This window comes from Parasteatoda tepidariorum, chromosome 1 (assembly GCF_043381705.1).
Source record: "Parasteatoda tepidariorum isolate YZ-2023 chromosome 1, CAS_Ptep_4.0, whole genome shotgun sequence".
NCBI lineage: Eukaryota > Metazoa > Arthropoda > Arachnida > Araneae > Theridiidae > Parasteatoda > Parasteatoda tepidariorum.
In genome coordinates this window covers 7,179,295-7,202,877 of record NC_092204.1, presented here as the reverse complement: position 1 = coordinate 7,202,877, position 23,583 = coordinate 7,179,295, and the positions used below count along the sequence as shown (strand labels likewise).

The following is a 23,583-nucleotide window of genomic DNA, read 5'->3' as shown; positions in this document are numbered from 1 at the left end:
TTTCACAATTTTTAAAAAATTTTCAAATACCTCTTTGTGTTGCCTCTAGGCAACGCAATGCGAAAAACGTAATTTTGCGTTAATAAATACCCAGACAATGTTCATTGTGTTTCTTGTTTTATTTTATCACTGTCGTTGAACAGCAGACCCCATTTTTTTTGGGGGGGGGGGGGGNATGCATCATGCATGGGGGGGTATGACTACTACTAATGTTCAACTTTATAGCCTTGTAATTTTGAGCCCAATCCAGCAGACAAAGGAACTCCTAGATCAAGTATTGGGAGAAATTTGCCTTCGTGAAGGACTTTTTGATGGACTAAACCGCATTTGCGTTGCATGGAGAGGAAAATCAGAAAAACACCCCAGGGTTAGCCTGACGACAAAGGGACTCTAACCCATAATATTAGCTATATAATCATATGATTATATTAGCTATTAAAAATGATCAAGAGATTTTTCGGTTTGATTTCAGAGGGTGGAAAATGAAGCTTGAAATTGAGAATATCTTGCAAAATGCTACAGAGTTGCACATGAGAGAGCAATAATCTCAACGAACTAACTCACTATACGCACATACGGACTCGCAAGTATTTCATCAAACCTGTAAAATTATTCACGCTTTCATATGCTATAGACTGAAGGTGCACTGAAATAGATTGTGGTTGTGTGAAGTGTGAAAAAGTTGAATAGAAGTTGAAAACGCACGCTTTTACATAATATGTGGCAAAATTGATAAGGTAAAGAAAAAAAATCTCATTTTCGAAAAGTTAAATTTAAGCACTTTTTAAGAACACCCCATGAAAAAAGCACTTTTAATGGCTTTTGAAAAACAAAAATAAAAAAAAGCTCCTTTAATCACGTTTTAAAGACTCTACGCACCATGTAAAAAATCAAAACACAAACTTACTTTATTTTTTCTACCATCGATTTCAAAAAATGATATGGAAGTTTTGCGATAAATTTCATTGCCGGGAGGATGGCGAAGATTACACTTGGCCTAAACAAGATTCAATAATTAGCATGAAATAGTATGAGACATAATATTCACAATTAATTCAACTACATTAATCAGGATAATAACAAAGATAAATTTCACGGATAAATAGGATAAATTTCATTGCCAGGAATATGGCATAGATTACACTTGGCTTAAACAAGATTCAATAATTAACATGAAATAGAATTAAATACTGAGACATAATATTTATAATTAATTCAACTATATTAAACGAAACTAAACTCAGTGGCGCGACAGCCCATAGAGGGCCAAGGCCTACTGTGCCCATCTCAGTTTTCTTGACCTTGGGCTCTGGGGTGCAGGAGCAGATGTTCTGGTCAGGTGGTCAGCCGAACGCGGAACCCCCAGTGTTTAGTTCCCAAGCATGCTTGGTACTCATTTATCGACCCACTGAAGGGGTGAATGGCTGAGTCAACCTTGCCCGGCCCGAGGATCGGACCAGGGACCTGTGGCACGACAGAGCGAAGCACTACCGCTCAGCCACCGGATAATAACAACTATATTAATCAGGATAATAACAAGGATAAGTTTCATTGCCAGGAGGATGGGAAAGCTCGGCCTAAACAAGATTCAATAATTAGCATGAAATAAAATTAAATACTGAAACATAATATTCATAATTATTTAAACTATCAGTTGACATCTGAAGGTTGTTGTTGTTTTTTTTTTCTTAAATTTTTGTAGATGTTGCTTCTATGTATTATGCAAGGGAAATACCAAGGAAAAACTTGAATGTAAAAATGACACTCAAGAGGTTCAATGTATAAATTCAGAATGAAAATTTGGAGAAAACGGAATCATGCAAAACGGAGGACAAACATTAGGACATAACATGTCCTCACTAATAATAAACAAAAAATAATATTATACAGTAAATTGACATTTTGATAGGTTTCTTTACTATTAAACATTTTTCATTGATAAATATTAAACTATTTTGTTTTAAATTATTTGGAATGTTTTTCATTATCCGAGTAGATACTTTTAAAACACACACAATAAACACAGGAGTAAAAAGTAATTGCTCATATTTTTATTATAACAGTTTAAAATTAACAGATTTTCCTGTCGCAGATACTGTAGAGATGTGTGGCTTTATATGAAACTGAACCAGAATTACGTTATCTCTCACTAGAGATTTATACAACTCAAGCAAATTGAAGCTGATATAGGATGTAACAAAAGATATCTATAGGATATCCTGTATAATGTATCTATAGGATATCTGTTATCTATAGGATAAGATGCACCTGTAGGATGTGTCTATTCATAATAGGAAAGTAAAATGTTAATAAAATGTGGGCTATCACATTTTACACCGAAGGTCAAAACATATAAAAATAAAAGTCTCTGATTTGGTTTTATTTATTTTTCGATAATTGACTTAAGAGTCATACAAAAATTTTAAAGAAACATCAAGCTTACCATGTGTCTTTTTAAACAACCTCTGGATTTCATATATTTAAGACAAAACTCACACAAATATATACATGGCAAACTAACAAGTTCCTAAATAATGGAGAAAAAAATTTCATTAAAAGATGTTAAGAATGTAATAATTAAGCAAGTAGAAAAGATTTTAAGGTTAAGCAAACTTGTAAGACCCACCAATATTTCTGACTTAAGCATTAATTACTTATTTCAGCATTTATTTAACTTGGATAAAATTATTAACAATGCAATTAATTAAAAATAATTATTAACAATTATTAAAATTATGGCAGACATTCTGAAAATAAATAAGTAATAACTTTAACTTAGTGAAAAACAAAACTATCTACTTAACACATTTTTGCCATTTAGTTATTACATAAGTTCAAGATTTAGTTATTCAACACCGTTTTCAAAATTTTTCCCCCGAAGAAAATACATGGCCTGTAGTTTAAGTGCATTACATTGGAGGCAAGACTATAAATTTAAACCATGGCCCATATTTAGAAACTGCTCTTAAATTTAAGCACACTTTTATACTTAGGTTAGCACAAATACTCGCTAAAAGGTTCATATGTACTCAGATGTAAGTATGAAACCTTGTTAATTCAAGTCAAAGAAGTATCAATGAACATTGTATGCTTTAATATATCAATAACAGTTGATTGAAAAAAACAGAACAAAATAATTATTTAAAATTAACGTAGATGATAAACAAAGCAATAAAATATCATCTTTCAGACAGGAATAGAAAAGTTTTTTGTGGCCAAAAAAAAAAAAAAAATTCTACAGATAGCAAAGTTAAGAAGAAAAAAAATTTATTTTATTATAGAGTAAGATATTTTTCAATAAATTTTTCTTTATTGTATTTTTCTTTAGTAACTATTTCAATACTTCACCATATTATTTTTAAAAATTATCATATCTTTAAAGCTTTAGATCAAAATATTTCAGATAAGCCCTGTGAAAAGGCTGTTGTAGAATTTAGACTCGCAGTAGGCCATGACTGTGGAAAAGACGAACTTTGTGGAAGAGTTTTTTCTCATCCTCATGGACAGAAACCATTTGTTGGGATGAGCAGCCATACCTGCCAACATTGGAGAAATAAAATAACGAAGATTTTATTAGGGACATTTTTTGCGCTACAAGGGCTTTTTTTAATGCATCATGCATAATGATGCAAGTAAAAAAGAGAAATCCAAAATTATAAATAATACAAGCACTTACATTTAGCGAAGTAAAAAATATGTATATAAATCTTAATCTAAATAAGATTTTTATAATTATGATTGTTTATTATAATGATTATTTATGATAACTCAAACTATAAACACTCAAGATACTGCAGTGCTGGCAATAGCACCATCATTTGAGGAATAAGAGAAATATTTTAGCCATTAGCAGATATTTTATTGCCAATTTTTTTTTTAAATTTCTTCAATAAATACAGAGAAATTTGAGAATATACAGGGAAACAGAAGATAATCCTAAAATACAGGAGTCTTCATTAAAAAATAGGAGACTCGGCAGGTATGCATGGCTCAGAGGTGAAGCGATACTGGAGTGCTCGACATCTCCTGATAGGTTTTTTTCTCATATTGTGTTCTTTTTTAATCTTATAAGAGTTTGTCATTTCCTTTGCCATTGGAAATATAAAAAAAATATTACTTTTAAGTCTGGCAACTGTTGAGCAAAAGAAAATAAGAACCTACTTGGGGATAAGGTGAGAAATACCAAGGTCTTATCATGTGACCTCCCAATTCTATCATTTCTATATTCTTCATCCTTGTTATGAGATCATCATGGTGGGCAACTAAACTTCCAGTAGTTCTTGGACTAGGAGCAGCATCTTTTGAATCTTGCTGCTGAATTAAAAAGATTTTTTTTTTCAAAAATAAAAACCATACAAAGGATGGTGGTAAAAGTAAGATATTAAAATAAGGTACCAACATTAATGATGAGCTCATCTCCCGTCGCACCAGGAAACTTTCTTTTCCTTCCGGCAGTTGACTTTTTTGGAGGAGCAATACCACCATTCTGTAAACAACAAACAAATTATTTTAAAGCCTTTTATTACGAAAAAAACCATCGTGTTGAATTCTTTTACTGGGTATACTGAAATTTTCTTCTCTAACTATCTTCAATTTTATTTTAAAAAACTATGATTGCTTTCCCTCATTTCAGAATCAGCTCATTCATTAATCAGAATCAGCATCATACCCTTTGTTAATAAATAAAAACTCTTAAAAATTATGTGCTCTGAAGTGCAAATCGGTTATTTTATTTTTGTATTTCATATTTGCATCTATTTTACTTTTGTTTCTTTCTGCCATATTCTGTTCACCAAGTGAATCAAAATAGCTTCAGTTTAATAATGATTTGCGATTTCAATTGAACCCAAATGACCATACACGATTTTTAACCCTCTCATATGCCATGGGTTGCTTGAAGACAAGTGCCGCAAGGTTTCTGCTACTAGGTTCCCTATTAAACACATATTATTTAACAGGGTGCATACCCAAATATTTCAACAAAAAATAAGCACCTTTTAAGTACATTTTAAGCACTCAAAACATATTTTTAAGTACTATGTACATTAACAAATTATAAAATTATTTTCAAAGATCATGATGAAATAACTAGTTTCTGACAAAGAACTCTTTTCTCGAATTTATTAGCCACCATAAAAAGATCAAGAGATTTTTCGGTTTGATATCAGTGGCTGGAAAACGAAACCAGAAACTGAAAATATCTTGCAAAATGCAGCAGAGTTGCACATGAGAGTACAATAATCGCATCAAACACAGTTTAGTAAATGCACATGCGGACTTGTAAGCATTTCATCAAACATGTAAAATGAATGGTGCTTTCATATGCTAATGACAAACGGTACACCGAAATAGTTTGTGCTTGAATGAATTGTGAAAATGTTGAATAGAACAAGGTGAAAAGCATGCTTTTACATAATACATGGAGAAAATCGACTTTTCCTTTTCGAAAAGCAAAAACTAAGCACTTTTTAAAAACATCCCATGAAAAAAGCACCTTTAAGGGCTTTTAAAAACGAAAATCGAAACCTTTAAGCACTTTTTAAAAATGCTATACACCATGTTTAATGCTCATGAACTAAAGTTTCTAGCCTAAACTCTAAACACATATCAGCAATTACTTTTCATTGTAAAATCACTTAGAGAGTAGCTTTGAAAAAACCCTAAAACTTTCATTGATTAACTAGTTCCAGGATTCTATATTGGTTTCCTGGATTTGTATTGGTCCACAATTATACACACTAATGTTGCTCACAAGATACACTGCATTAAGAGGATACACCATACGTTATAATTGTTACATGTTAAAAGATAATTTTTGCAAGTAATACTGCTTAAAAATTTAGCAACTCATAACAAGAAAATAAAAGAAATAAACATAGCTACATACTTGTAATAAATGAATTGGTTCTTCTTTTACCTAAAATTTTAAAAAAGAAGTGTAAAAATATGAAAGTAGTTTACATGTAAAGTTTAAACAATGAAATGAAATGAAGCAAATGAACATAAGCTTTCGATGAATACATAATTTTACATTTCTTTGGAAATTTCCCTTCATTAATTTTAAAGCAAGTTACGTACACATTACTAATTTAAAAATGAATACTTAATATAGTGTAGTGAATGATATCAGTAACTTTATCATTATGCACTTCATTCGATCTTTTGAAAATGAAAAAATAATTAAAATAATCATTCTTAAAGCCATTTTTTTAACTAAACATTTGGATGAAATTCTAGCAATTTTTTTTCAGTTTGCACGATATCTTATTTTTATAAACACAATAGATATAAGATGAAATGTTAAATATTTAAAATAAAATTAATCTCTGGGCAAAAGCCCTTTCAGTTTGATAGTTTTTTTTCCCTTAAAAAAAAGAAGAAAAATTAATTTTTAAACTTAGATTTTTAATAAAATTATATTTCAATTTTATAATTTAACTTCATTTATCATCGATTATTACAATTTTATTATGCTAAAGTGTTGCAGATATGAATCTCCATATTCAATAAAAAATTGGTACTCTTCAGTAAGTCGGGAGCAAGTGAAAATTCGCCAAATAATGTAGAATTCTGCCAAATTTCTTACAACCATAAGAGGAACTTTAGTTTGGGGTTTTGTGCTCTATTCTCTGAATTCATTCAAAACAAAGCATGTTTTCCTTTCTTTCCTCCATCTTGTTTTAAAAAATGATGAAAATTTGAGATTTTTGTTCCCAATTCATTATTAGTATGAAGAAAAAAAATTTATACGATACTTACAATTATTTCCTTTTCTGGAGAGCATGGTCGAGAACCATTTTTAATTTCTTTTAACGGTGTTTTGACTTCCTTTTTTGGTTGCTGAACTTTAGTAAGGTCCAAACGATCTTTACCAACCCACTCATCAAGACGTTTATTAACTAAAATACACAGAAAACCTTCATATATACACTACTCATTACAATAAAACATAGAATGAAATTATTTTACAAAAATTTATAATTTTAAATGATAAAGGGTTTCAAGAATTATTTGGAATAAAATATGAAACTCATATAACTGGGTTTCCACTCAATTTCAGGAAAATATTTCGCTGACTTTTCCAGGTATATCAGGAAAATCTCAAAGAACATCCAAACCTTATTTAATCCATACCATGCAATTTTTCATCAGACAATTTTGATTTTTTATTTGCAATGTCAAATATTAGACTTTATGAGCAAAGAGATAACACTGAATGAGGATAGAAGCCTGGAAGTCGTACTAAAATTAAATTTTTTACAACAAATAATTGAAATAGACGTTACATTTATTTAACTAGATTCTCTGTAGCTGATTACTGATACTGACAATTCTAAGACTGATTATTTTTAAGGTATGATGTAGGAATTTTCCAGGTTTTCTTTTTTTTTTTTAAATTCCAATTTTCTCTGACTATTCCCTGTTTTTTTTTTTAAAAAAATCCCTAACAATTTCAAGTTTTCCTTGTTCCTCCTGAACCATGGGGATAATAAAAACAATAATAATAACTACATAAAAAAAAATGGAACAAAAATTTCTGCAGAAAAAAAAACCAAAATTATTTACTTCCCAAAGAAAAATCTTTCTGCTGAAAGAAAAAAATTTCATGCTGATCTTCTACGCCGTCAGCATGATGCCATGATTCTGCCACGGGAGCTGAAACTAAACTTTCCTTCTTGAAGGTATATAAAAGTTGAATAATCACTCTTCTTTAACCTTATTGAAATCTCTTAGTAACCTTATTGATATGTAAGATAAAGTTTGCTTATTTTATGCGAATAACAAAACAACATACTCTGCATATAACAAAACAACACAAATAATAGTTCTTTCACCAGGAGTTGGCAATTGGCTCCGCCTTTATCACATGGTATCCGACGATACTATTTCGATATTTTTGGAAGGATGTGAACGATCCTAAATAAGGCTGCTATTTCACAATCGTATGACACAAATATTTATTTCACAATCTTTATGTGCATTTTTTAACATTAAATATTTTATAAACTTGATTATACAGTACAGAACCCGTTATCCGGAAATCAGAAAACCGGAAAACCAAAAAACCGGAGCGAAATTCAAAAAATTTTCCGCCATTTTTTTAAAAAAAAGAATTTCCCTCATAAGATTTTAGGATTTTTCTTTCTTTTTTGAAAGATGTTTACCTTACCATCATTTTGGAAATAATCATTAGTGTATTACTTCATCGTTTTTTCTTTTTAAGTTTATTTCCAAAATTTTTTTTTTTTAGTTGGGCTTAACAATTAAAAAAACGGCTTTTTGTAGTGATTCAGAAAACCAGAAAAATCAGTTATCCGGAACAGCGATGGTCCCGATCGTTCCGGATAATCGGTTCCCTACTGTATTTCTGTCTTTTGAGCGAATAGTTTGTCCTTTTTAAGACATTTCGCTGCAATATATTTGATTAGCTAGAGTAACGAAAGTTATAATTGCAAATAATAAGCGAAGTAAGCGACTGAAAAAGAATTCATTGTTTGTGCTTGGCGCGCATTAAGGGTTGTCTCAATTTCAAGAGCACAGATGTTTCTGCTTTTAATCCCGGGATGAAATGAACTCTTCATCCGAGGAGGTGGAGCCAAGTGGTGAACGAACTACACTTTATGCCGGCAATTATAGAAGAAATTCTAATAAACCTGGTAAAATAATAATATTCAATTAGATGGAATAAACATTATAAGGTGCAGCATATTATTTTTAAAAAAAGTATTAAGTACAGATTTATTTCAGTTTTTTTTTAAAAAAACAATCATAAAGACAATAATTGAAAGGTACTCACAATCTATATAATGGACATAATACAAGGACTCTCCATCAGAAGTTTCTTTAATGCTCAGGATTTCAGCCAGTACTAAGATAAAAGGAAATAAACACTTTTAAGTTAAATATTAAGAAAAAAAATAAAACATAAATTAACTAGGATATGTAAAATAAATAATAATTACAGAGTTGTGGCATAAAAGAAGAAAATCCAACTTTAGGGTGCGTAGCCAAATCTTTCAACAAAAAACAAGCACCTTTTAAGTACTTTTTAAGCACTCAAAAATATATTTAAGCACTACATACTTTAACCAAGCGGAAAATAATTTCCAGACTTTACGTGAGCACAATAAAATAATTAGTTTCTGACAAAGAACTCTTTTCTTGATTATATTAGCCATCATAAAATGATCAAGAGATTTTTCGGTTCAATATCAGAGGGTGGAAAATGAAGCCTGAAATTGAGAATATCTTACAAAATGAAGCAGAAATGCATATGAGAGTGCAAGAATCTTACTGAACCTAGCACAGTATACGTACATGCAGACCTGCAAGTGTTTTATCAAACATGCAAAATGATTGGCGATTTCATACGCTATGGACCGACGGTACGCTGAAATAGATTGTGGTTGAATGAATTGTGAAAACGTTGTACTATGTTAAAAGCATGCTTTTGGGTGTTACGTGGCGAAAATCGACATGGTAAAGAAAAAATTCTCACTTTCCAAAAGGGTAAATTAAGCACTTTTTAAAAACACCCAATGAAAAAGGCTTTTATGACTGGTAATAGGGTTTTTAAAAAACGGGCTTTTAAGGGCTTTTAAAAAACGAAAATCGAAAATAAGCTCTCAAGCATTTTTTTAAAAACTCACTTGGAACTCACAAAGAACCCCATGAACTCACTTGGTAACACAAAAACGTCATTTGCTTCAGTGGTGGTAAAAAATGGTGAAAACAAAAATTAAACAGTTTTGGCTTTTTTACTTTTATTTTTCATTGGCTAATTTACGTTTTCTATTTCAAATCTCTTTTGTTTTCCTAATTCAGGTCTAGTGAGTTTTGAGAATAGGCACCTATTCTAGAATGCTCAAAGCATGCAGAGTTTTAGGATCGTCCAATTTTTTTAAGTAAACTAACTTTTTATATTAATAAGTATATCTTTTCGTTTTAGTAGTTTCTTAAGATCATTCCTGCAATACTTCCTATACAGACAGTTTTAACTGAATTTGACACATTTTAAATAATTTGGAGTAAGTAGAGGGCAGAGGAGTGTGGATGTTTAAGGCAAACTACTACTTTGATGACCAGGGAAAGAGGAGTATAATCACTAGAAGGGGCAAGCAACATTTATTTAAATAAAAAAGTAACATTAAGAAGATATACACTAGTAAAAATTTGAATCCATATTTTGAATTTACTTTTATGTACATTCAAGCAGAAACTATTCTACATAAAAAAAAATATTATCAATCGTGTTCTTTTTAAATTTTGTGCAATAAATTAGTATATGCAATGACTTTACCATAATTTTTTGGGAAAGGAAATTTTTTCCCTTATTACAGTACATTAAAATATCATTTTTAATTGACTGGTTTCATTACCTGCTAAACAATTATTTTACAATTTAAAGAGAAGTGTTAAATGATCAACTCATATTTCTAATTAAGTTAACATATAAATTTGATTATTTTTCTTTAAATCTTAGTGGTTTGAAAAAAGAATTCAAAAACCACAATTTTTTGTAAATGGTAAGATTCTAATGTTTTTTTTAAATGGAATTTTATCTCAGTCGTTGATCAAATGTCTTGTTCAATTGGATGCACAGATCTATTGCCGCCTTTCCTACTCATTCCACTATTTAAAGAAAGCGAAAAACCTCGCATTAAATTTTAAAATAATGAAAAATAATACATATTTCATGTATTTGTGATTGCATCTTTATGTAAGACAACTTTCAATAAATAACTGCCAAGACTCTCTTTGATAAAATGGCTATTTGTGGAAGACAATATTTTACTGTGCAATATTTTAAAAGGTATATTTTAAGAGTAAATTAAAGAACAGCAATACATATTTGCTTCTATTTAGTTTCTTCCTATTTGAATGTTTACAACTAAATATCAGAAAAAGTAAGCTAAACAGGTTGCATAGTCAAATCTCTCAACAATAAATAAGCACGTTTCAAGCACTCAAAAAATATTTTTAAGCACTATATATATTAACAAAATGCAAAATTATTTTCAAAAACTTTACATGGTCATGATAAAAATAACTAGTTTCTGACAAAGAACTCTTTTCTTGATTATATTATCCACCGGTTCGATTTCAGAGGGAAGAAAATGAAGCCTGAAATTAAGAATCTCTTGCAAAATGCAGTAGAGTTGTACATGAAAGTGCAAGAATCTCACAGAACCCAGCTCAGTAGTAACTTCCAAGTATTTCATCCAACATGTAACATTGGCATTATCTTCCGTTACTGACTGACGGCATGCCGAAATGGTTAGTGGTTGAATGAATTGTGAAAATGCTGAATAGAAAACAATGTGAAAACCATGCTTTTGCATAATACGCAGCGAAAATTTACAGGGTAAAGAAAAAAATATCTCATTTTCGAAAAGAGAAAATTAAGCACTTTTTTAAAAACATCCCGTGAAAAAAGCACCTTTAAGCATTTTTTAAAAATGCTATGCATCATGGTAAAGATCTTCATTGAATGTATGGATAATGAGTAAAATCCTTAAATTGACAAATATTTCAGCAAATATGGCACCACTTTGTCCCTTGATTAGGATAAAAATTACAAAAAGATAAATATGAATTAAAACAGTAAAACATAGAAAAATTATGAAAATACTAGACATGAGAATACGGAATATTCAAGTCCTCAAATTTTATTTCCCAAAACTATAAGTAATAACTCATGTAATACCGAATTTATGACAAATTAGGATTTGAAGTGGTAAAATATATTATAGTGGAAACAAGAACAAGACCCCCTGTGACAGAATTTTTTCGAGCTATTTGCGACATAACTCTCTATCACTGATACCTTTCAGCAAGATACTTTTGATAATAGCAAACCTATACATAAATGATCTAAAATAACAAAAAAAAGTTTTACAAAAAAAAGTTCAACATTTTTTTTTCAATTGAACATACAATAATTTTTTTATTCTAATATTATGGGGGATATTCTTGCATTGTGTTGGGGGGATCCACAAATTACAACCTTCTTCGCATTCTGTAAATAAATAATCATCACAATAAAAAATCACGAAATCCGTAATAGTACTTGCTGAAAGAGAAAGATCAATGATGAAATCATGCGAAATGGACTTCTCAAATGTGTTATAATAAATAAATTGAATGCATCAAAAAATGATTATCTAAATGCATGATTCAAATATTAAGTGTACATTTTTGTAGGAAAGGAAAGTAAATATTTTTTCTTAAAACTTTTCAAACATAACATCTTTATGCAAGAACTCTGTAACGTTCTGTGACAATGTCGCCTTGTCGCTGCGATTCTGCCACGGGGACAAGACCTACTACAGTAGGGAACCGATTATCCGAAACGATCGGGACCATCGCTATTCCGGATAACTGATTTTTCCGATTTTCTGAATCGCTACAAAAAGTCGTTTTTTTATTGTTAAACCCAACTAAAAAAAATTTTAAAAAAATCGGAAATAATCTTAAAAAGAAGAAAAAACGATGAAGTAATACACTAATGATTATTTCCAAAATGATGGTAAGGTAAACATCTTTCAAAAAAGAAAGGAAAATCCTAAAATCTTATGACGAGAAAAAAAAAATTTTTAAAAAAAGTACCATATATATTAACAAAATGCAAATTAATTTTCAAAGACTTTAAATGATAAAATAACTAGATTCTGACAAAGAACTCTTTTCTTGATTATATTAGACATAATAAAAAGATCGAAAGATTTTTCGGTTCGATATCAGAGGGTGGAAAATGAAGCCTGAAATTGAGAATATCTTGCAAAATGCAGCAGAGTTGCACATGAGAGTACTGGAATCTCACTGAACACAGCTCACTACTATACGCACATGCGGACTCGCAAGTATTTCATCAAACTTATAAAATTATTGACGCTTTCATACGCTATGGACCGATGGTACACTGAAATAGATTGTGGTTCAGTGAATTGTGAAAACGTGGAATAGAACAATATGAAAAACACGCTTTTACATAATATGTGGCAAAATTGACATGGTAAAGAGAAAAAATCTCATTTTCGAAAAGGGAAAATTAAGCACTCTTTAAAAACAACTCATGGAAAAAGCACCCTTAACAGCTTCTAAAAAAACGAAAATAAGCACCTTTAAGCACTTTTTAAAAACGCTATGCACCACGTAACTAATAAAGCTTGATCATCAGGATTGCCAATGCATTTTGAGCTAAAATATTTATATTTTTTAAATATTACATTATATATTAAGTTTAATTCAATTTAAAACTTATGCTTTAAAATTCTATCTATTTATTTATTTTTTATTTTTTCATTTGATTAACTCATCATTAATCTGCATCCCAGATTTTTGAGTTTTCAACAGTTAAAATCAACATCAAACAGTAAACTAAAATCTTGAGTAACTTCTAGTCAAAATGCTAAAATATATATATTTAATATTTATTTAAGGAAAAAAACTATTGCATATTTAAGTTTCCTCCCCCAATCCTCTGGTAGAACTAAATGAGAAGCAGCATAAAAAATTCTAAATTAAATAGAACAGTACTAGTGATTAAATATTAAAAAGCCTGGTTCATAGTAAATTTAAAAAAAAAAAAAAGAGTTACGAATTTTTAGTAATATTAGGAAGCAATTTTTTCAGCTATTGATAAATTGAAAACTATTAGGATACATAGGAAGCTTTTAACTTATTTTTAAATCAAACTCAACCGCACACAAAATTGGAATAAAGAGACAACAGCCAAAATCAAATTTTTACACTGATTTTTTCAAATTTCCTACTTAAAAATTTTATGTATTTACTTTGAAATAATAAGATTATAAAAAATGCTCAATTAAATTTCAAAAGATGTTTTTAAGAAACTTATATAAATATTTTGATTATTTTCAGACATAATATATAAATTATACAACAGCCAATAAACTTATGTATAAAATTACTGTTTAAGTAAAGAGATGGCGCCACTTAAGTTACAGGGCAATTTTTTAAACTTATTTTTATACTTTACTACAGTCGGCCCTCTATTTAAGAAAGTCCCTAAATTCTGATAAATTCGTTGAATGGAAAATTCATTAAATAGAAAATTACCTTTTGAAATACTTAAACACAAAACAAGCTTTAAATTCATAAACACGTGACATAATTAAAATAGCAATTGAAACACTTTTATCTTGTATATTAGTATCAACTATTTATTTAATAAATCTTCACCATAAAAGAAATTTGTATGAAAAGCTGGAATAGAGCAAAACATTATCCAGTGTTACACTATCATGCTACATACATTTTCAACTAAAAAAAAAAAAAAATACGTATAAAGTTATAGCATTGAAAATGAATGAGAGAAGAGCTTGAAGGACAGCCTTTTGAAGCATTATTTCTTCTTGCGTGATTCATAAATATTTTTTTTAAAAAAAATGAGAGTATTGTTTCATAATTTCTTCTATATATCTATTATAGATTCTTAAGTGTCATAACTTAAAAACTTAACAGGGATAGGAGGAAAAAAGTAATTATTTTGCAAAAAACCATTCTAAGAAAATATGAGGATTAAACTTTGAAGGAAAAAGTATGAACTTTAAATGGAAAATACGGTTGTCGACACTTTTTTTTAGGGTAATGAGTTTTAATGTACAGATGTAATGCAAGAAAATCCCAGGAAAATATTTCCGTTAAAAAACTAATAAGAAATTTAAAAATCCGTCTTGACTTGCATTAGGGGGGGGGGGTTCTAGTCAGCAATCATTTCAAACTTCATCTTTAAATGCCAATGTCATAATTCCAATGCCCTTCTAGTCTACATTCATTTAAAATTTCATCTTAAAATGCTAATGTCATACTTTAAACGCCCTTCTAGTTCTAGTCTACATTCATTTAAAATTTCATCTTAAAATGCCAATGTCATACTTGAAACGGGCTTCTAGTTTACATTCATTTAAAATTTCATGTTTAAATGCCAATGTCATAATTCCAATGCCCTTCTAGTCTACATTCATTTAAAATTTCATCTTAAAATGCTAATGTCATACTTTAAACGCCCTTCTAGTTCTAGTCTACATTCATTTAAAATTTCATCTCAAAATGCCAATGTCATACTTGAAACGGGCTTCTAGTCTACATTCATTAAAAATTTCAAGTTTAAATGCCAATGTCATGCTTGAAAAGCCCTTCTAATCTACATTCATTTAAAATTTCATGTTTAAATGCCAATGTCATACTTGAAAAGCCCTTCTAATCTACATTCATTTAAAATTTCATCTTTAAATACTAATGTCATGCTTGAAACGAACTACAAACACACACAAACATTCTATTTTATTGATTATTTTTACACAATTAACTTTCAACTTTTGTAATTAATCTCAATGGAAGAATTTTTTATGTATAAGATTAAGTAAAATTATCAGTAAAAATGTAAATTTATTTTATAAATGAGTCAAAAGAATACTTGTGTTTTAAAGTGCAATGCTTTATTTTTTTAAAATAAAAAACAGTTTATCAAATTAAAAACAAAATTATATCTGTAATGGTTCAAAGTATGTAATGTCAAAGTCAAAGTAGTAATGGTATTGATCAGATTCATTATTCGATAGGAGTTATTTCAGGGTTGCCACAGAAAAAAATAAACAAAATTAGTTGCTTTTAGTAGCCTAAAGCATGAAAATAGTTGTTGAAAAGTATGAAAATAGTTGCCTAAATAAGAACAAAAAATTTTCAAAAATAAGACTAAAATTTTAATAAATGACTTAATTATCATATACAATGATCCAGTGAGTCAATTTGGTGACAAATATGATAATTTTTTATAAACGTTAGTGTTCTAGCACCGAATATTTATATTTAAAAAAAATTTTACAAGAAATTAAATACTTTTAATTACTAGAATTCATTAAAAAAAATACTTTTTCTAAAAATTTTTCCATTTTATCAATAATTGATTTAACAAATATATATGTAAATATATTGTGAAATTGATTACTCAAATTGATTATTCATGCATCGTAATATCGTATTAAAAATTAGGTTTTCTAAAACCAAGCAGAATTTCGTAGCAATAGCCGTTGAAAAGGCGGTCAAGAAACAAAATAGACTTAAAATGGAATATGTGCAAATTGAGCGCATTAAAAAGTAAAGAATTGGAAAGAATTCAACATTTCAATGATTTTCAACATTTTTATGTTTTAAGGGGAAAAAATTCATTGTTTTCAGAAGCTCTTGCGGGCCGTAGGTTGTCAACCCTATTAATACTAAAAAAAATCGCTATGAGTACAGAAAAGTCTCACAATAATCTCCTTTTCTTGAAAATAGTTGCTCCTTTAGCCTTTCCAGACAAAAAAAAAAAAAGTTGCTAAAGTCGTCTCATGCCGAAAATAGTCGCATTTTAGTCGCCTGTGGCAACCCAGTATGTTTTAACACAAATTAACTTTCTCACATTTGAATTTTTTTCAAAGTTGAAGTTAAGTTACTAAACTGACTTCAGTCCCATTTAAAAAGAAAAAAATCTAAATAAAATATTGATTATAGTGATGTGATTACTGCTCTAACTAAATTTACTATATTAGCTCAAACAAACTTACAAAATTCCTCTAACTACATTTCATTCAGCGGTGCTTTAATAATTACTCAAATATTAAAATTTTCAGAAAATTGCACAAAATCTGCCAAGACTCAATCAATAATTGCTCAAAATAATGTTTTTGGATGATAAAAATTTAATGTAAATATTGCAGAGAAAATTGTGAAAATTATGCATTTTTTGTAACGTAGAACGACAATCGACACGGTAAAGAAAAAAATATCTGTTTTCAAAAGATAGAAAATTAAGCACTTTTTACAAATCCCGAATTAATAAAAAGCACCTTTAAGGGCTTTTAAAAAACGTAACTCAAAAATAAGCACCTTTAAGCACTTTTTAAACGCTACGCACCCTGTTTTTTTTTTATTCTAGCCTCTTTTCATGATCATGATAAAATAGCTAGTTTCTGATAAAGAACTCCTTCTTGATTACATAAGCCACCATAAAAATATCGAGATATTTTTCAGTTCGATTTCAGAGGGTGGAGAATGAAGCCTGAAATGGAGAATATCTTGCAAAATGCTGCAGAGTTGCACATGAGAGTGCAAAAATCTCACCGAACCCAGCTCAGTGCATGCACATGCGAACCCGCAAGTATTTCATTAAACATGTATAATGATTGGCGCCTTCATACGTTACAGACCGACGGTACGCCGAAATGCATTGTGTTTAAATGAATTATGACAACATCGAATAGAACAATGTGAAAACCACGCTTTTACGTAATACGTGTCGAAATTCGACATGGTAAAGGAAAAAAAATCTCATTTTCGAAAAGGGAAAATTAAGCACTTTTCACAAACCCCGAATTTTTTTAAAAAAAAGCACCTTTAAGTACTTTTTAAACGCTACGCACCCTGTTATCTTATTTTAGCCTGTTTTTTTTTTTTTTCAAAAAATGTAGTTTAAAGCAGAAAAGAAGAAGAAAAAAACTGAGCAAGATACATTCACAAGATGTATATAATCAATCATACAACAAATTTGAATTAGAAATAATTTCAATATTCAAACAAAAATGAAATAGATAAAAAAAATCATGCTAAAATAATGAAGAGGAGAATGTTAATGCCCAAGAAAATAAAGGTTATGTTTGATAACCCTTTTCAAATCATAAGATGGAAAAGAGAGGTTATTTTAAAGTTTCATTTAAGAACGAAAACAGCATGCACGAAATGGCCTTTTGCAACGAGGATGGAATATTATTAAAATTAAAGCATTACAGGAGGGATGGTAACACAAAGAAGAATTACCATATTCTGCCAGTTGAATTTCCCGAGGTGCACCTTCAGCAGCTGTACAAGTTCAAGAAAATGTCATTAAAATTTAGAAAAAAAATCTTTAAAAAAATAATTATAAAAAACATGGAAAAATTATTTAAAGATGATGATCTCAAATATGTTTAAATTAGAAAATGAACTAGAATGAACACTAAACTGTATTCAACTTAATCACTCAAGTTTTCGAGAATTTAAAAAAAAATTATAAATAAAATTCTACAGAACGTATTAAACATTTCAATTACAGGGTGCGTAGCCAAATTTTTCAACAAAAAATAAGCACTTTTTAAGCACTTAAAAAACATTTTTAAGCATTATGTACATTAACAAAATGCAAAATAGTTTTCAGACTTTACACGATCATGATAAAGTAACTAGTTTCTGGCAAGGAACTCTTTTTCTTGGTTACATTAACCACCATAAAAAGATAGAGAGAGATTTTTTCAGTTCGATTTCAGAGGGAGGAAAATGAAGAATTGAGAATTTCTTGCAAAATGCAGCCGAGATGCACATGATTGTGCAAGAATAATTCTCACTGAATCCAACTCAGTATACGCACACGCGGACCCGCAAGCATTTCATCAAACAAGTAAAATGATTGAAGCTTTCACACGCTAAGAAACGAATATAAATGTGTACGCTGAATATCTATGTGTTTGAATGATTTGTGAAAACGATGAACAGAACAATGTGAAAATCACGCTTTTTGCGAAGTTCGTGACAAAAATTGATATGGTAAAGAAAAAACATCTCATTTTGGAAAAGGGAAAATTAAGCACTTTTTAAAAACAACCCCATAAAAAAAGCACTTTTAAGGGCTTTTAGAAAATCGAAAATAAGCACCTTTAAGCACACTTTTTAAAAACGCTACGCACCCTGTTATAGATGAAAAAGTAAATTAGGCCAAATAAAATAAACAGAAGCATGCTTTAAATAACAATTATAATTGTGCTTGCAATGTTTTTTAAACATTATTAATAGTTGAATAATTTTTCATCCTTCGTTTGTAACAGAATTAGAACAAAACTACCAAATAAAGAATGAAATTACTGTAATGAAGGAAGACTGTAATTATAAGAGAAATAGAAGATAGTTCAAATAGAAAAGATTTTTAAGACACAATAAAAGAGCTGCCAACACGAAAGGGGAAAAAAACTACAAAATATAACATATTTTAATAATAAAAAGGGGAAATAAAATACAAAAAGTAAAAAATTATGCTTGTTTTTATTCTCTGCATTATTTCTAATTTGTAACTGACATTAAAAGAATTTTGAATTAAAAAAAAGAAATCTCAGATTCTTAAATGCACAATTTCGCATTTTGATTTGTGAAAGATATTAAACTAATATTAGAATATTACAACACAAGTTTGAAAGAAAACTTTAATGACAACAAAAATTTAATATTCTTGTACATACTAATTAAAAAATTTTAAGTTCTCTATAAAAAATATTTTAAATAAAAATAACAGTTTTTTTAAGTCTTACTTCTTTATTTAGTAGTATTCAAATTCTCACATAAAAAATTTGTGGAATTTTTTCCTGAAATTTTCCGAATTTTAAGAAAGTTTCTAAAGTGCATTAAAGCCAGAAAAACTCTTTAATATACAAGTAGATAGGAGAGAAATATGGTAAATTCAATCTATTTAGTGTTTTTTTCCAGTTGAGTTGGCAGCTGTGGATTTGAAAAATTTCCAATTTTCAATTTATTGTAATTGATTGATTTTTTAAAAAAAATTATACTTTACATTAAGACAATTAGATACCAGCTATCAGTTAAGAATAAATTCTAATCATAAATATTGAGCAACAACTCATAATACAATAACAATTGTTTCCCATTAATGTTGAATTAGATATTTTCTGGTTTACTAATGAGAAAAAAAATTCTATGAATTTAAACTGTAAAATAATAGCTACGCAAGACCATAGTAATATAAAAAAATAATAAGCATTTAATAAAGTCATGCATTTTTATTTCATAGATGGAATAAATTACATTTCAAGTTGTGTGCTTGCATATGGGCAGATCTCTAGAACCTTTAACTTTTGATAATAAAAAAAAATAATAGGCACACTGCTTTAATACCTCCAGAATTGTTTGAAAATGTATAAAATATCAGAAAATAATAGTGAACAACGAAAATTTTGATGCCCTTATAAGAATGAACAAAAAATTAAAATTTTTGAATTTTCCATATTTACCCTTTATTTCTCATCAAAAATTATTAGTATCATAAATGAATTAAAAAAATTTAATATTAAGTCAAATTGTTATGAAATGTATAAAAAGGCTTACTTTAATTATTTTCAGTCAAAAAAATATCTTCAATTAGTAAAACATAGGTAAAAAACTAATTTCTGATATGTTAAATTCAATTAATTAATCCTGAGGTTACGGTTTGACAGGGTTACGGTCCGTGCTACCTAGGGAATAGATCGAAAACTTTACTCAGATGCAACGCAATGCGATGCACACAACACAGAAAATAAATTAGGCAATGACAAACGTGTGATCAAAATTTTGATTGATTTTAACATTTACTTTTTAGACATCTTGACATCGTTATTGTTATCTCACCGATTGACAGTTTGTGATAAATTCGATTATGTTATAATTACTGCAAATAAAAATATTTATCTATAATAATGATACAAGTTTGTTCTACTTTAAATAAGCTTTTGGAATATGACTAACATAAAACTCGCAGAATTGGATTGTATACCTTTTTTTTTCAATTTTCGCTGGTTACGGTTTGGCGTGCCAAAATTTGGCGACAAACTTTAAGGGTTTGCAAACGTCGATATTCACGAAAAATATCATTCAAGAAATTATGATAGTACAGCTGAGCTACTAAATTATATTTTTAGTGATTTTCACTTTTTTTTAAACAGAATACATACTGAAAAAAAAAAATAAAAAAGTATGTTAAACTCTAAGCGACACTCATGAAAAGTTGTCAAATGTAGGATTGAAGTAAGAAATGAAAGCCAAAAGCAAGTTACTCGCCATCAAAATTGTACGTATATTAAAGTTAGTAATGCATAGTTATTTATGTAATTTTATTATAATTAATTTTCGCTTATTATGTTACATATTTATAAGAAAAGTTTGAAGACACATAGGTTAATGATTCCTGAGGTTCGCCCATATGCAAACATTTATGTGTTCTTTTCTGTTAGATCTGTTTTAGATCATATTATTTCTTTTTAAAAAAAAGGATCAAAATGTTTATTTATAGGGGTAAAAATACCACTAGACAATTTTCTACATTCAGCACCAGAAGCCCTTATTTGTGTGACAATTAAATTAAAACCAGTTTAGGAACAGACACAATTTTTATTACAACTCAAACAACATTCTATAGTGAAAAGACTTTGGGTTTCAGATGCATGTTAATTATTTTTCTGAAGTGATCATAAATGTTAAGTGAATTAACATGCATATTACATCAGGTAAATGTTAAACGTTTAGAAAAAATTTTGATTTTTACATCATTCACAATTAAGCAACTTTGCAAAATCCATTTTTAAAATTTGCCTAAACGAACCAAATATCAGAATGGGCATTGCAATATAATTTAGACAATGCTTAAAAATATGGCACAGAAATCGAGTCCGAACACGTCAATTTTCATGATTGCCCAATACATCTAGCTTCATTAGTTTAATTTATAATGAGTATGAGCTTGGCTATTATTACTGAACTCGTCGTAATTTCTTTTAGGTTTTAGATAGCTAAAATTTATAAATATTAAAAACCCTGTTAATGACTGCCTTTAAACAATGGCGACCTCCTAAGAATGAGCGTATGTTTATGGTGGTTTTATATTTAGGGGAACATCTGAACAGAGTGATTTCAGAACAGCTATGCATTGATAGCACGAATTTTGTATCCAGATGTATCTTAGTCAATTTTTCTAATTTTTTTATTTCTTGTCTGCAATAACTTAGACTGATGATTGCTAAACATATTTCCCCATCATCACATTCAAGTCATTGAAGAACTTTTAACCATTTATACAATAGTCAATCATAGATTTGTTTGACAATTCAATTCTGCCAACCACAGATAAGCTGCATCTTTCATCACAGGAATCTAGTTCTAACATATACAATGATAGGGCTGCTAGTTTTTCGCGGGAAAAAAAAAAGACCTGAAATTCGCTGGAAAAATTTAACATATGAAAGACAGAAATTGTGTAAATAATAAAACAAAAATATAAAAAATACACATTTCTTTTGCTTTTAATTTCTTTTAATTACGTATATATAACGGATTACGTATATTATAACGGATTTCTTTTAATTTCCGGTAATATTAATATTTTTATTTAAATGAACGAAATTTTGGTACAAAGTATTGTACATTTTCAGATTATTCTTATTTATGCTACGTCGTTCGTCACTTAATAAATTTTAATACTTTGAAAACGATCTTTCCGCGTCTACGCTAATCCCAAGCGTCCCAAATTACAAGAAGCCGAAAATTGTCTGGATGCGTACAAAGGCAGAAGAAATTCCATTGCCCAGTGCAATACCCGGTATAACAATGTTACTGTCAAAGATTTGATTTGTAAAATATTTCTTCTTTTGTGATTCCGATTCTCTTTGTAATCTTATGGACTTCAGGAAGGTAATCCTAATCAGTCTATCAACCTCCCTAAATGTAGAAATATCACCTTACATGACAAGATTGGGATTATCTCTTATGTCTGAACAATTTTTTTGTCATTTTGCTATTGATTTATTCCCCTAAATGTCTAATCAATTTTACATGTTCAATTTAAGGATTCAGGAAATAAAAAAATTCTATTAAATAAAAATAATAAATTTAAAAAAATGAAGAAAAAATTTTAATTTAAGCAATTTTTTTGTAAAATTTTTTGAGTGCTTCTCACACTATTGCAGGGTTGCCACAGTAAAAAATGAACAAAAATAGTTGCTTTTAGTAGCCTCAAGCATGAAAATAGTTGCCTAAAACTATAAAAAAAGTTGCCTGAACAGGAGCAAAAATTTATCAAAAATAGTAGCCAAATAATTAAAATTGTAGCTTAATTGTCAAATACTATGATAAGGACTGGCTGATGTCAGAAATTTTAAATCGTGATACGTCGTCCGTTAGACATCGCGATTTAGCATATGTTCAGAAATTACCTATGGGAAATCAATCAAAAATAAATAAAAAGGAATAAATCTATAACAAAAGAAAATATTAATTCTAAACATATTCTACTATAATATCAATATCATTGCTTAATTTTTTCAATTAAAATAATAAAGAATACAAAGTAAAAGCAAACCCAAGATTTATTTCATTTTTCTTAAATAAAAAATGATTTAAGATTTATTGGTTTAAAAATAATAATACTGCAACAAAATATTTTACATATGTGCATTAAAATTTAAAAAAAAAAAAAAAAAAGTAGAAAACAAACTAAAAAAATGTTCACTTCAGAAAAAAATTATTTTTTTAAAATTATTTGTTGGAAAAAAAACATGCTTTTGAAACATCATTAGACCCTCTCTTATTCAATTATTTAAAATAATATAAAGTAGTATTAACTAATGGTCAAATTCTGTACTGAATAAATGTCAAAATATTTTTACTTATTTATTATTATTTTCGTTTTTGAAAATAAAATTGACTAAAGATTTATTTCTTTAAAAATGACACTGACTATCTAACAAATTATAAAACAAACAAGTATTGAAAGAATTTTAATAAAATTTT

General features: G+C 28.8%; 1 protein-coding gene across 4 annotated transcripts in view; it reads right to left on the bottom strand.

The window, feature by feature from the left end:
* The window catches only part of LOC107440453 (Histone acetyltransferase Tip60), a 46,018-nt gene that overhangs the window by 9,925 nt on the left and 12,510 nt on the right, over positions 1–23,583 (bottom strand). The window contains exons 3-10 of one of the 4 annotated variants that reach the window (XM_043044878.2): positions 17,821–17,862; positions 8,798–8,869; positions 6,760–6,899; positions 5,888–5,917; positions 4,400–4,486; positions 4,162–4,311; positions 2,444–2,527; positions 908–997 (exon numbers count right to left, since the gene is read on the bottom strand). In XM_043044878.2, the coding sequence (XP_042900812.1) occupies positions 908–997; positions 2,444–2,527; positions 4,162–4,311; positions 4,400–4,486; positions 5,888–5,917; positions 6,760–6,899; positions 8,798–8,869; positions 17,821–17,862 (695 nt within the window). Of the gene's footprint in view, positions 1–907; positions 998–2,443; positions 2,528–4,161; positions 4,315–4,399; positions 4,487–5,887; positions 5,918–6,759; positions 6,900–8,797; positions 8,870–17,820; positions 17,863–23,583 lie in introns of all 4 variants that reach the window. The other 3 variants (XM_043044877.2, XM_043044880.2, XM_043044879.2) reach the window with 3 other exon arrangements.